This window comes from Sminthopsis crassicaudata, chromosome 4, assembly GCF_048593235.1.
Source record: "Sminthopsis crassicaudata isolate SCR6 chromosome 4, ASM4859323v1, whole genome shotgun sequence".
Classification (NCBI taxonomy): Eukaryota; Metazoa; Chordata; class Mammalia; order Dasyuromorphia; family Dasyuridae; genus Sminthopsis; species Sminthopsis crassicaudata.
In genome coordinates this window covers 467122119-467136579 of record NC_133620.1, presented here as the reverse complement: position 1 = coordinate 467136579, position 14461 = coordinate 467122119, and the positions used below count along the sequence as shown (strand labels likewise).

Here is a 14461-nt window from a genome sequence, read left to right as displayed (position 1 = left end):
CTGGTCCTGCAGACTCGCCAGGGCAAATGCCAAATAAAGCGATGTATATAAAGGGCTTCCTGAAGTGCCACTTGTATCTGTGGGGAGGGAGAACATAATAGTGGAACATGGGCTGGATTTCAAGATGGAGGACCTGGGTTTGACTGCAGTTGTCGACACTACCCAGGAGATCTTGGGCAAGTTGTTTCCCCTTGTGGGCCTTAGTTTCCTCACCTGTTAAATGAGGGGGAGGGCCAGGTGGCCTCTGATCCTTACACTGTTTTGGTGTCCAGTGTCCCTCACACCTTGATTAAAGCCTCACTCCCATTTGATAGGAACCTTTAGCACCATCCCTCCCTTGAATCCCAGTGGATTGCTCTGGGATGATCCACCAGCACTCTGTCTCTATCAGCTGCCATTAAGGGATCTTCCCCTCTCCTCTTTTCTGGGATCACCAGACTTCCTCATCTCATGGACTCAAAGGCTTCAAGCTGGAAGGAATCTTAGAGACCGTTGATCCTAATCCCTTCAATTTATAGATGAGTCCATGAAGAGAGCTTTGTCCAGAGTTACACTGGTAGTGAAGTTTCCGGCCTGTGATTGGAACCCAAGCCTTTGTGACCCCCAAAAGAAACTGTGCTTAGCCATTTTGCCACTTGTGCTTCATATGTTGGAAGAAGGAAGGCAGGAAGGAAAGGTGAGAGGGAAGAAAGAAGGAAGGAAGGAAGGAAGGAAGGAAGGAAGGAAGGAAGGAAGGAAGGAAGGAAGGAAGGAAAGAAGGAAGGAAGGAAGGAAGGAAGGAAAGAAGGAAGGAAGGAAGGAAGGAAGGAAGGAAAGAAGGAAGGAAGGAAGGAAGGAAGGAAAGAAGGAAGGAAGGGAAGAAGGAGGGAGGAAGAAGGAGGGAGGAAGAAAGGGAAAAAGAAAGAAGAGGTAAGAAGTAAAGGAGGAGAATGGGGGTAGTGGGAAAATGGAAGGAAGGAAAGGAGGGAGGGGGGAGGGAGGAGGGAAAAGGAAGCAAAGAGAAAAAACAAATAAAGGAACCAAGGAAGGAAAGAAAGGTTGGAGGGCGGGAGGAAGGAACCACTTATTATGTGCTAAGTTCTGAGGATCCCAATACAAGTAGAAAAAGCAGTCCCTAGCTTCCAGAAGTTCCCAGACACTTATGTACATGGGAAGGCTGTATTAGACAAGTCTTGTCCCACTTTCATAACCAGCCCTTTCTAAAAGCTCTTTAGGACTGACAGACTGAATTGTTTCTTAACTGATCATCTTGAGAGGAAGTGCCCTTAGAGAGGCCCCCTATGACCCTGAGAAAGATGGAGCCTTGTTCCAAGACCCAAGACTTATCTGTGAGCATGAGAATTAGGATCCAGAGCCCCCAGGGCTTATGTGGCTAAATGACTTTGCCTTTATCTTATCTGGAGATCCTTCTCCTCCAGGAGTACCAGAATCCATAACATAAACTCAATACTAGGGGGCCCAGGCCTCCTCCCTGCCCCAATCATGGGTTATGGGAGATGATTCTCAATAAAAGCCGATGGCATAACATTCAATCTTAACTCTGTGAAGACATTTCTGCAGGGATCAGAGATAATATGATCCAGGTACATTGCCTTCTGCTAATCTAACTTAATACAGGCCTGGCGCTGGGAGAACCTACAGGGATGGAAAGTTAATGGATGTCCATTAGACCGACAGTCGTAAATATCAGATGTCTCAGGCGACCTTTCACACAGGCTGGATGGCAGTTAATTCATGATCTTTCTCTGATGGGCGTCGGAAGAATGGAAATTCCGAGCTGGTGGTTCGAGAAAGAAATCCAAGAGTTTGATGACAGCCTCTGGGAGGCAGAGCTGACATTCTGTTGGGAAAGTTTAGGAAGCTGATGTATATGTCAGTCTAATTCTTATGCAGGCTAGAGGCCAAAGCACTTCAGTGTGCTGACCAGTCTGAAGCTTCTGTCTTCCATTAGGGAGGGCAAAAGAGGGGAGTTATTGCCCCATCACTCACGCCTTGACACAGCTTTGTGCTTGATTAGGCAGGGTTGGGCCATTAACACCCCTTAGCATTTCTGAGCATTATTTCCTAGAGATTGCCTTTTGGACTGTGTCTTAAATCAGGAGCTTTAACTGTCAGGGGAATGAGTGTCTTTGGACAGCTTGGAGCCCTGGAAGGCACATGCTGGAGATGGCACTGGACATGTAGTTTATAGGTGAGCCTCGCCCTCCTTACCCACTCTGTCCAAACCTGTATCCTCCCTTCTTTCTCCTGACTATAACTCAGAAAAAAGCATGTCAAGAGATGGAGCATAAAGCACTGGCCAGAGAAGATTCTCCATGTGCATTGTGGGTGGGTCCTCCAAATGGTGAATCTCGTCATTTTCCCCATTCAGTTTTCCATCTTCATGGTTAAGTACCACTGTTCTCTTAATTGCTATATTGGATGGCCTCTTCTTAGTCCTCTGCCTTGACTTCTCTACAGCATTTGACACTATTTAGCTCTTGACCTTCTACTGGATAATCTCTCTTCTTTGGGTTTTCCTGACACTGTTTTCCCATGATTCCCTCCTCACCTTTTGAGCATTCCTTGGTCTCCTGTGCTAGATCACCAAGTGTGTCCTGCCCCCAGTCAGTCATTTAATCCAAGCTCTCCTTTGACAGACGGATGAGAAGCTGGACTCAGAGATCAACTGGTCTGATGTCTCAGAGCTCAGAATTGGCCCATCAACCGAGTGATTGCCTTCGGCGTATCCAGTGCTAGAACCAGCATGGAGACACAAGACCCCATTTATACCCTCATGGCCCACAATCCAATGAGAGGCAGAGGATGTGAATATAAGTATGATAATACAACAGGGAACGTTATACAAGGGTCTAAGAGAGATGGGAGAGGCAGAGTGGATCACAGAGGGAGGCCCTGCTTTGAAGGGATTAAGTCCTGGGTTCAAATGCACTCATAGCAAATTCTGGCTGTGTGACCCTGGCAAGTCACCTCACCTCTCCACGTCCCAGGCAACTTTCTAATGTGATAAATCATGGATACATTGCTGATTTCATTGCTCCCTGAGCTACAAAAATCACCATTTGAGATGAGAGATATGAAAAATAAATCAAGTTCAGGCTCTGAAAACCCATTATGCCTGGAGAGATCAAGACAGACTTAATGGAAGAGGGTCTTACATTTAACTAACATTTAATTAAAATCAATTTCACTATTAAGAATGGGTCAGGTCTACGGCAAAGTGGATGGAGGGCTGAGGCTGAAGTCAGAAGACCTGAGTTCAATTTTGGTCTCGTTACTAACTGTATGACCTTGGGTCAGTCACTTGATCTTGCTGCCTCAGTTTCCTCATATGTCAAATGAACTGGAGAAGGAAATGGTAAACACTCCACTCTTTTCCACGATAACAGAGTCAGACACGGATCTCTCGGCATCCACCACCACCATCCTCTGAGGCCTTAGTGTGGTGTGAAGGTGAGCCTGGGGTTTTCTCCAAGCTCTGTGCCAGGGAAATACTTGTTCTAGCAGCTCCTCCCAAGCCCAGAAGGTTTTAAGCTCGGGTTTGGTGACATGAGTCTGATGAGCAATCTGAGTTTGGAGAGGCTCCCCGCGAAGGAAAGCTATGAGACCCACAAGGGGTGGAGAACCATGGTTTAAGAAGCCCCGGTCCAGGGGATTCCTGTTCTAGGTCTAGGCAGCTCCATTTCGTTTCAGGTTTGAGATTTTGTGACAATCCACAGGTCTGCCACTAAAAGCCCTGGAAATCGATAGCCCTAATTATTTATAAATAATTTAATAATTTATACATTTATAATTGTTAATCAATCTTGATGGCTTGATATTCCCGTGGGCCGGTCCCCCGCCTCGAGGCACCTGGAGTCTCCTCTAGCTCTAGGTCAATGAGCCTCAGTTTCCTCCTCTGTCATTTGGGAAATAGAATTCCGGTTCCAGCTCATAGAGCCCATGGCATGACTTTCTGTCCCTTCCAGATAGAGCCATGCAGTCCCAGGGCGGTCCGCCAGGTGAAGCAGCCCCTGTGAGGTCATAATCGGAGTCTAGACGACCGGGTCCGGGACGGGGCGGGGCTTGCGGGCTTACGAACGCAGAGCCGTGGGCGGGGCCGTTGGATTGGAAAGTTGGCGGGGGAAGGGCGGTCCCGGCGTGTAGTAGGGTCTCCATGGAGACGCGGACGCTTTTGCCTCCTCCATCTTAGACGGGGGGGGGGGAGGGTCCGCGCTCGGGTCGGGAGGGGAGGGCCGCCTGGTTCTGGTGTTTTGGCCCGTGCCACTCCAGCTTGGTCTCTGGGAACATGGAGCTGCTGCAGGGCGGACGGCGCTTCTTAGACGGTGCACGCGCGTGGGGGCTCATTCCACCTGCATCCCCACCCCCACTGCCATAGTGGCACGACCCGTCCCGAGGCGAGATCTGCCCCTGGGAGGGGGAGGAGGCTCCCGGAGACTCTCGGAGGGCGCGGGAGACGAGGAAGGGAGGGCGGCTCGGGGCGCGGGAGCCGGGGGCGCGCTGACGGACGGGGGCCTGACTGAGTGACTGACTGGCACGCGGGTGGATGGGTTGAGGGGCGAGGCCGGCCAGCAGGTGGGCGGGGCCTTCGTGTTCCCGAGGGGCCGTGGGGAGCCCGGGCTGATCCAGCAGTAGGGGGAGCGCCGGGACCCGCGGAAGGAGAGCGAGGCTGCGATTGATTGATTGCCACGCGGGAAACAGCTGCGGACAGAGATTTCCCAAGGTGCGCCAGCTGTGCTCGGGCGGGGATGTGCGCGCGCGCACGCGATCCTCCCACTGAGGGCCCGAGGGCAGAAAAGTCCGAAAGTCCCAGAGTAACCCCGCCTCCCCAGGGTGTGCACCTGTCAATTAAACAGGTGCCATGGTAACCGATCACATACAGTCCCATTGAAATCCTACCTGGTAAATCAGCTACAAACTCTTGTCCTCCTCTCCCGGCGGAGAATTGGACGAAAGAGCATCTTTTTCGAGGTCGTGAAATTCTGGGGGGAACTCAGCTCTGCAGAGGGACCCGCTTGTTTTGCTGCGCGCCTTTTCTCGCTGCAGGTGTCCCCGGGGCCAGGGAGGCGTCCGAGGGGGGCATTTCCTCACAGCTCCCCGAAAGCCCCGTCCCTTAACCGGCTTTGGGAAAGCTCGCCCCCTGGGCACGACGCCGGGGAGCACGGGGACGGTTTGATCGGAAGCGCGGAGGTCTGGGCTTTTTCTTGGGTGAATCTGAGCAATGGGTGCACTTTATAACCCGTGTCAGTTACGCGAAGACTGAGACCTTTCCGCTTGTCACCCTAGGTCAGTCAAAGAAGAAGTTGCTAGAAGTGATCTTGGAAACACGATGAATCCGGATTTTTTTACCCCGAGGGATCTTAAACCCTCAGTGCATGAGTCTGTCACATCCGCTTACTCCAGAGAGGACAGGTCCATGGGAGATCTGAAATATTTCTCCAAAAGGTGGGGCGTAACTTTGGCTTTTTATGGAAGGGGCGATAACTACTGGAGCTAAGCGTGGGCAGCGCGCCTTCTTTAGCGCTCGATACCTGCCGGACCCTGGGAGTAACACCCGAAGGAGCAAGCTGTCTCCTCGCTACGGGGAAAGCGCCTGGAAATATGTGCAGCAGCTCTTTCTGGAGTAGCAAAGGATGGGGATCAAAGGGAAGCTCATCACTTACCCCCAGTGCGGGGCTTGATTACGCCTTTTTTTAATTAAAGTGGTTTTTTTTTTTTTTTTTTTTTGGTTTTTTTTTTTAATTTACAAAACATACGCATGGGTAATTTTTCACCACTGACCCTTGCAAACTTTTCCCCTCCGCTATGGCAGGTAGACCAATACATGCTAAATATGTCAAAGTCTATGTTAAATCCAATATATGTATATATTTATATAGTTATCTCACTGCACAAGAAAAAAAGGATTTAGAAAGAAGGTAAAAATAACCTGCGAAGGAAAATAAAAATGCGAGCAAACAATAAGAGAAAGAGTGCAAATGCCACGCGGTGGTCCACCCTCATTTCCCATAGTCCTCTCTGGGTGGAGCTGATCCTCTTCCTTACTGACCTGGTTTGAATCATCTCTTTGTTGGAGAGAGCCTGGATTATGACTTTAAGAAATGATGGCAGGGGAAGAAAAAAAAAAATGATGGCAGGGAAAAAAAAAAAGAAATGATGGCAGGGAAAAAAAAGAAATGATGGCAGGGAAAAAAAAGAAATTATGGCAGGGGAAGAAAAAAAAAGAAATGATGGCAGGGAAAAAAAAGAAATTATGGCAGGGGAAGAAAAAAAAAGAAATGATGGCAGGGGGAAAAAAAGAAATGATGGTAGGGGAAAAAAAGAAATGATGGCAGGGAAAAAAAGAAATGATGGCAGGGAAAAAAAGAAATGATGGCAGGGGAAAAAAAAGAAATGATGGCAGGGAAAAAAAAGAAATTATGGCAGGGGAAGAAAAAAAAAGAAATGATGGCAGGGGGAAAAAAAGAAATGATGGTAGGGGAAAAAAAGAAATGATGGCAGGGAAAAAAAGAAATGATGGTAGGGGAAAAAAAGAAATGATGGCAGGGAAAAAAAAGAAATGATGGCAGGGGAAGAAAAAAAAAGAAATGATGGCAGGGGGAAAAAAAGAAATGATGGCAGGGAAAAAAAGAAATGATGGCAGGGGGAAAAAAAGAAATGATGGTAGGGGAAAAAAAGAAATGATGGCAGGGAAAAAAAGAAATGATGGCAGGGAAAAAAGAAATGATGGCAGGGGAAAAAAAAGAAATGATGGCAGGGAAAAAAAAGAAATTATGGCAGGGGAAGAAAAAAAAAGAAATGATGGCAGGGGGAAAAAAAGAAATGATGGCAGGGAAAAAAAGAAATGATGGCAGGGGGAAAAAAAGAAATGATGGTAGGGGAAAAAAAGAAATGATGGCAGGGGGGAAAAAAGAAATGATGGCAGGGAAAAAAAAAGAAATGATGGCAGGGGGGAAAAAAGAAATGATGGCAGGGGGAAAAAAAGAAATGATGGCAGGGAAAAAAAAAGAAATGATGGCAGGGGAAAAAAAAGAAATGATGGCAGGGGAAAAAAAAAGAAATGATGGCAGGGATGGATTCAGAGGAAACCTGGAAGGTCTTTATGAAGTGATACAGAGTGAAGGGAGCACGACCAGGGGAACAATCTCTATGACAACATCATCATTATAAAAACAAACTGCTCTGGGCATCTTAAGAACTTTGGCCAATGCAGTGACCAACCACGGTTCTAGAGGATTGGTAGTGAAGGGCACTCCTTACCTCCCGATTGATTTGGATTACAGATTGAGACTCATCATTTTTGTGTGTAGCCAATGAGGGAGTTTGTTTTGCTTTCCTATCATATTTGATCTAAAGATTTTGTTTTTCTTTTATATTTTTCATTTCAATGGGGTGGGTGGACAGAAGAGAGAAATTGGAAAAAACGTATTAATAGTATTTTAGTTTTCTAAACATAAGCAAAGATAATTTTCAGCATTCACCTTTGCAAAACCTGGTGTTCCAATTTTTCTTTCCCTCCCTCCTCCAAGACAGTGTGCAATCTGATATAGGCTAAAGATGTGCAATTCATTCATTACTTAATTTATTTATTTATAACAATTCTTGGAAATTAAAAAAAATCCTTTTATTTTTGCTGGCAATTGAGGTTAAGTGACTTGCTCAGGCCATACTGCTAGGAAGTGTTGTTAAGGCTCCATTTGAACTCAGGTCTTTCTGACTCCAGGGTCAGTGCTTTATCTACGAAGCCATCTAACTGCCCCAGAAAGAAGCTCTATTTATCTATCTATCTATCTATCTATCTATCTATCTATCTATCTATCTATCTATCTATTTGTTTTATTATTATTATTTTTTTAAAGAACTGTAGCTGGGTGGCACGAGAGATAGAGTTTTGAGCCTGAAGTCAAGAACACTTGATTTCAGATATTTACTAGCCATGTGACCCTGCCTGCCTCAGTTTCCTCATCTGGAAAATGAGCTGGAGAAGGAAATAGCAAACTGCTTCAGTCTCTTTGTCAAGAAAATCCTGAAATAGGATTATAAAGAGTTGGAAAGAACTGAAAAATGACTGACCAACAAAACCAGAGCTTACTCTCTATTGTCAGAGTTTTTGAAAGCTAGGGTCACCTTCATACCACAATGAGGTATTGGGGCAGGATATGGCGGAGATTACTTATAAGCAGGAACCTTACTAATCTTCTCTGTTTTTCTAATGTCAGCACATTTGTTAGTGAATCTCCCTCCCATTTATGCAGTCATAGAACGAGCATCCTCATCCTACCTCAAACCCTCTTTCCTTGAGCTATGGCCACACTTTCCTAATTAGTGCTTCTGTCCCAAGTGTGTCTCCCTTCTCCATCTGCCCTCTTCCTAGCTGCCAATGGTTATACCTCTAATACCAAGTATGATTCTTATTTATGGCATTTGAAGCCTTTGTGATCCAGATTCGATCCACCTTTCAACCTTGTTATGTATCATTTCCCTTCATACACTATACAGTGTAGCCAGTGTAGTAGAATTGTCCATCTTACTGTTCCTTATACACAAGGGATCTTTTTCTATTTCTGTATCTTTGCATTGGCCAACTTCACCCTTGGGATATGTTCCCTTGTCACAGAATCCCTGGTTTCCATTGAAACTCCGCTGTATGAAGTCTTTTCCCCTCCCAACTGCTGGAGCCTCTGCCCTTACCCCCATTTATCTCCTGGGGGAGATAACTTTTAGACTAGAGTATGGAAGTTCTTTGAAGTCAGGCATTATTGTGCTTCAGTTTTTGTATCCCCAGCACCTAGCACAGTGTATGGCACAGAATAAGTGCATAAGAAACATGTGGTGGTTGTGTGACCCTGGGCAAGTCACTTAGCCTAAATTGCCTTAGCAAATTAAAAAAAAAAAAGAAATATGTGGTGGATGATCAAAGTGAGTATACAGTCATGAAAAATTTCCTATTTTCCTTCCATCGATAGCTACTTTGATGTTTCATATTTTGGCACTGAGGTGACCTTGGCTTAGAGAATACTTAGGTCTGAAATGGATCTCAAAGATCATTGAATAGTTGAGGGACTTGTAAGTTGGTATCCCTCAAAAATTTTAAAACATTTTGACAACTGTATTTTAACATAATTAGTTTCTTTTGCAATCCTATTCATTTTAATTTAAGCATTTAAAAATCTTTGGAGCAGGGCTATAAAACTTTGATCCAGCAGTGTCTCTACTAGGTCTGTATCCCAAAAAGGTCATAAAAAAGGAAAAGGACCCACATGTACAAAAATGTTTGTAGCAGCCCTTTTTGGAGTGACAAGAAACTGGAAACTGAGTGGATGCCCATCAGCTGGAGAATGGCTGAATAAATTATGGCACAAGAATATAATGGAATATTATTGTTCTGTAAGAAATGACAAGCAGGCAGATTTCAGAAAAGTGTGAAAAGACTTACATGAGTTGATCCTGAGTGAAGTGGGAAGAACCAAGATGACATTGTACATAGCCACAGGAAGATTATGTGAAGATCAACTGTGATGGACGTGACTTTTTTTTTTTTTTTTTAATAATGAAGTGATTCAAGGCAATTTCAATAGTCTTGTGATGGAAAGAGCCATCTGTACTTGGAGAGAGAACTATGGAGAGTGAATATGGATCAACATAGTATTTTTATTTTTTTGTCATTGTTGTTGTTATTTGTTTGCTTGTTTTTTTCTCTCTTTTGTGTTTTTTCCTCTTTGGATCTGATTTTTCTTGTGGCAGCATGATGAATATGGAAATATGTTTAGAAGAATGGCATGTTTAAGCTATATTGCATTGCTTGCTGTCTAGGGGAGGGGAACAATTTCGAACACAAAGTTTTACAAAGGTAAATGTTGGAAACTCTCTTCACATGTATTTGGAAAAATAAAAAGCTATTGTATTAAAAAAACAAAAACCTTTTGGGCAAGAAACAGTGGTGTATGCATATAGACTCAGCTGCTGGGATGGATGAGGATGGTGAATTGCTAGAGCTGGGGACTCTTGATCAACTGCAACAGGGTCTTCTAAGTCAATGTTTGTGCGGAATAGCCCAACTAAATTTAAAGAGATTCATCATTAGAAAATTTGCTGGGAAGAGATAATTTTTAGGGGAGTAAGAAGGAGAATAAAAGTTTATCCTTTGTCATGGAGGGCATCCTTCAGACTCTTCATTAAACTACGTAGAAAGATGGCAGACTCCATTGGTGCATGACAGGCACCTACAGCAATGAAATCCGATCCTTAAAGTCTTATTGACATAATTATTGGGCATTAATATAATTAGGACTGGTAATGGCACAGTGGAAAGGGCACTACCTCTGGTACCCCGTCTCTGGGTTCAAATTTTACCCTTATTCTCAGTATGACTTTGGCCAAATAAACTAATCTGGGCCTCAGTTTTCTCACCTGTGATGTGAAGGATTTTGGATTATATGATATCCTTTTAAACTTTAGATCTATTATGGACCCACACTTAACACCATATACCAAGATTAGATCAAGATGGGTCCTTGATTTAGGCATAAAGAATGACATCATAAATAGATTAGAAGAACATAGGATAATTTACCTCTCAGACTTGTGGAGGAGGAAGGAATTTATGACCAAAGGAGAACTAGAGATCATTATTGATCACAAAATAGAGGATTTTGATTACATCAAATTAAAAAGCTTTTGTACAAACAAAACTAATGCAAACAAGATTAGAAGGGAAGTAACAAATTGGGAAAATATTTTTACAGTTAAAGGTTCTGAACTGGCTCTAATTTATAAAAAATCAAACCATTCTCCAATTGATAAATGGCCAAAGGATATGAATAGACAATTTTCAGATGATGAAATTGAAACTATTTCCACTCATATGAAAGTGTGTTCCAAATCACTACTGATCAGAGAAATGCAAATTAAGACAACTCTGAGATATCACTACACTCCTGTCAGATTGACTAAGATGACAGGAACAAACAATGATGAATGTTGGAGGGGTTGTGGGAAAACTGGGACACTGATGCATTGTTGGTGGAGTTGTGAAAGAATCTAATCATTCTGGAGAGCAATTTGGAACTATGCCCAAAAAGTTATCAAAATGTGCATACCCTTTGAGCCAGTAGTGCTACTACTGGGCTTATATCCCAAAGAACAACTAAAGAAGGGAAAGAGACCTATATGTGCCAAAATGTTTGTGGCAGCTCTTTTTGTAGTGGCTAGAAACTGGAAAATGAATGGATGTCCATCAATTGGAGAATGGTTGGGTAAATTATGGTATATGAATGTTATGGAATATTATTGTTCTGTAAGAAATGATCAACAGGAGAAATACAGAGAGGCTTGGAGAGACTTACATCAACTGATGCTGAGTGAAACGAGCAGAACCAGGAGATCATTATACACTTCAACAATGATACTGTATGAGGATGTATTCTGATGGAAGTGGATATCTTCAACATAAAGAAGATCTAATTCACTTCCAGTTGATCAATGATGGACAGAAACAGCTACACCCAGAGACAGGACACTGGGAATTGAGTGCAAACTGTTGCACTATTGTCTTTCTACCCAGGTTACTTATACCTTCGGAATCCAATTCTTACCATGCAACAAGAAATTTGGTTTTACACACATATATTGTATCTAGGTTATACTGTAACACATTAAATATGTATGGGATTGCCTGTCATCTAGGGCATGGAGTAGAGGGAGGGGAAAATTTGGAAAAATGAATACAAGGGATAATGTAAAAAAAATTACCCATGCATATGTACTGTCAAAAAAATTATAATTATAAAATTAATAAAAAAACTATAGATCTATGATATGATTTTCCAAAGTAGCCTGACAAGTACAACTATGAGTGTTTTAATATTTAGATTCATTTTCTCTCCCCATACAGCATTAATATTTTTTGAGAAAAAGTTATTTCAATTTTCTTCCTCCTCAGCTGCCAAATGATTCCTTTCCCAAAACCAACTATTTTGTGCTTATTTTGTATAAATTTTACATTTATTAATATTGATAAATATTTTGGCCAATCGGATATAGGCTCTTGGAAGGCAGATATTTTTGTTTTTATCTGTTTCTAGTGTCTAACTGTGCCTGGGCAGCTTGGTGCAGCGGATAGAGTTTTGGGCATGGAATCAGATTCATCTTCCTGAGCTCAAATCTGTGTCACTTCAGACACTTATGGCAAGTCACTTCACTCTGCTTGCCTCATTTTCCTCGTTTGTAAAATGATCTGGAGAAGGAAATGGCAAACCATTCCAGTATCTTTGCCAGGAAATCCCCAAAAGGGATCAAAAAGAATCATACATGACAGAGAAAAGTAACTACACATCTAGCAAGTTTGGTGCCTGGCACATAGTAGGAACTTAATAATGCTTATGGGATAAATGAATGAATGGAAAATGTTGGTCAAGGTTTGGAGGAGCCCTGAAAACCTGTGATGCTGGAAAACTCCAGTGCTATTAACCATTTTGTCGATGAGATCATTTTGGAACAGCTTAGTTGGATGCTAGATTTCTCTATTGAAACTTTTTTCACTAATTGCCTTTTTTCTCAGAAATCATTGCCGTTCTCTTAAGTGCTATCCTATGAAGGCAACCAAGGTTTAATGAATTTATTTATTTATTTATTCATTCATTTATCTATCTATCTATCTATCTATCTATCTATCTATCTATCTATCTATCTATTTATTTATTTAATTTTCCCTGAGGCTGGGGAAGTGACTTGCCCAGGGTCACACAGCTAGGAAGTGTTAAGTGTCTGAGACCAAATTTGAACTCCTGAATTCAGGGCTGGTGCTCTATCCACTGCGCCACCTAGCTGCCCCTAATGAATTTATTGAGAGACTACAATTTCATTGCTAACCTTGTCCCAGGTACTTTAGAGTATGTAAAAGACTTAGGGGGCACCAACATGGCAGAGAAGAATTTTTCCATCTGTGAAGTTCACTTGTGTGTAGGGAGGTAAAATCTGTTATCTTGTGCCATTAGGACCATTCTGTAGCCAGTCCAGAGTAAATTGGTTTATAGCTTATTTTAGGAGTAGAGATCTAAAACAGGAAATGTCTCAGGCCATCTTGACCAGGTCTCATTTTATAGAAGAGGAAACTGAGGTCCCAGGAACTTAAGTGGGATAGGATTTGAACCCAGGTCCTTTGATACCAGGGCTCTTTCCATTGTACCCTCATATTTCCATGACTAAAATACAAGTTAAAAACATTGTTTTGGTGTCCACTGACTTGGATTCTATTGTCTAACATATTCAGAGGCTAAATAATATAAATAATGCAATGTAACTGGGAGGGAAATGTTGAGAAGAGAGGAATCAGTTGGGGACCAGAATTGGGTCTGACTCCTTAACCTTTCCAATTGTCATACCAGTGACATCACTACAGCAGACGAGGAAATTGATGACATGGAGTCCCTGGGACTGGGAGACCAAGACCAGGAAGACCATGTCCAGCGGGATTATGGCGTGCAGAAATGGCTTGATGGCTCTGTATACAAGGGGGAATTTGGGCTTAACATGAAACTTGGATTTGGAGTATTCGAATGGAGCAATGGTGAGGTAAATTATTTAAATTATGTTTAGTTTATGCCTTTTCTCAGATTGAGAGTTTGCCTTCTATTTATTATTTTTTTTCCTACATATTTATTTATTTATTTGCAAAGCAGTTGAGGTTAGTTGACTTGCCCAGAATCACACAGCTAGGGAGTATTTGAACTCAGATTCTCCTGACTCCAGGGCTGGTGTTTTATCCTCTGCACCATTTAGCGACTCCTCACTTCCCATTTATTGCCAGTAACTGTTTTTCTATATAGTTTCAATTTGTTGACATCAACAAATACAAAATAATTGTATTTATTGAAAAAACAAGATCCACTCTGGCATCAGACAGCCCCTTTTCTTTATTTTTATTGATCTGATGGGAGAGAGGTGATAATCTTAGAATTGTGTTACTTTCCGTTACTTTGATAATTAGATTAAATGTTTTTCTTCCTTTCCTTTTCTTTTTTTTTTTTTTGGACATTTTTTTCAAATGGCTATTAACAACTTTTCTTCTTTTGAAAATTTTCTCTTCACATATTTTGACTATTTCTTCTTAGGAATCTGGAAATTGCCTTAGTGCATTTTAAAACATTTCTTTTTATACTTTGAAGCCAGAACTTTTTGTTCTTTATCATCATAAATATTTTCCCTTTTGATTCATTTGTTGTATAGACTTCTTGTTTCAGTCAATCAAGTACATCTGTTTTCTCCTTAATTAATTTCTTCTATTTCTCTAATAGATAAACACTGTCTTCCTCTTATTCTAATTTCTTTCATTCTTAAAAAATATTTATTTTTAAATGTGTGTTTATCACCTAGCTGGAACTCATTGATTTTATGTATATATATATATATATATATATATATATATATATATATATATATATATATAGATAGATAGATAGAT

At 42.2% G+C, this 14461-nt stretch overlaps 1 protein-coding gene across 6 annotated transcripts in view; it reads left to right on the top strand.

The window, feature by feature from the left end:
* The first annotated feature begins 4002 nt into the window (after positions 1-4002).
* The window catches only part of ANKMY1 (ankyrin repeat and MYND domain containing 1), a 123297-nt gene continuing 112838 nt past the window's right edge, over positions 4003-14461 (top strand). For 2 of the 6 annotated variants that reach the window (XM_074264172.1, XM_074264174.1), the window contains exons 1-3: positions 4007-4723; positions 5287-5445; positions 13386-13572. In XM_074264172.1, the coding sequence (XP_074120273.1) occupies positions 5330-5445; positions 13386-13572 (303 nt within the window). In that variant the 5' untranslated portion in view covers positions 4007-4723; positions 5287-5329. Of the gene's footprint in view, positions 4724-4841; positions 4972-5286; positions 5446-13385; positions 13573-14461 lie in introns of those variants that run through there. The other 4 variants (XM_074264175.1, XM_074264170.1, XM_074264171.1 and 1 more) reach the window with 4 other exon arrangements.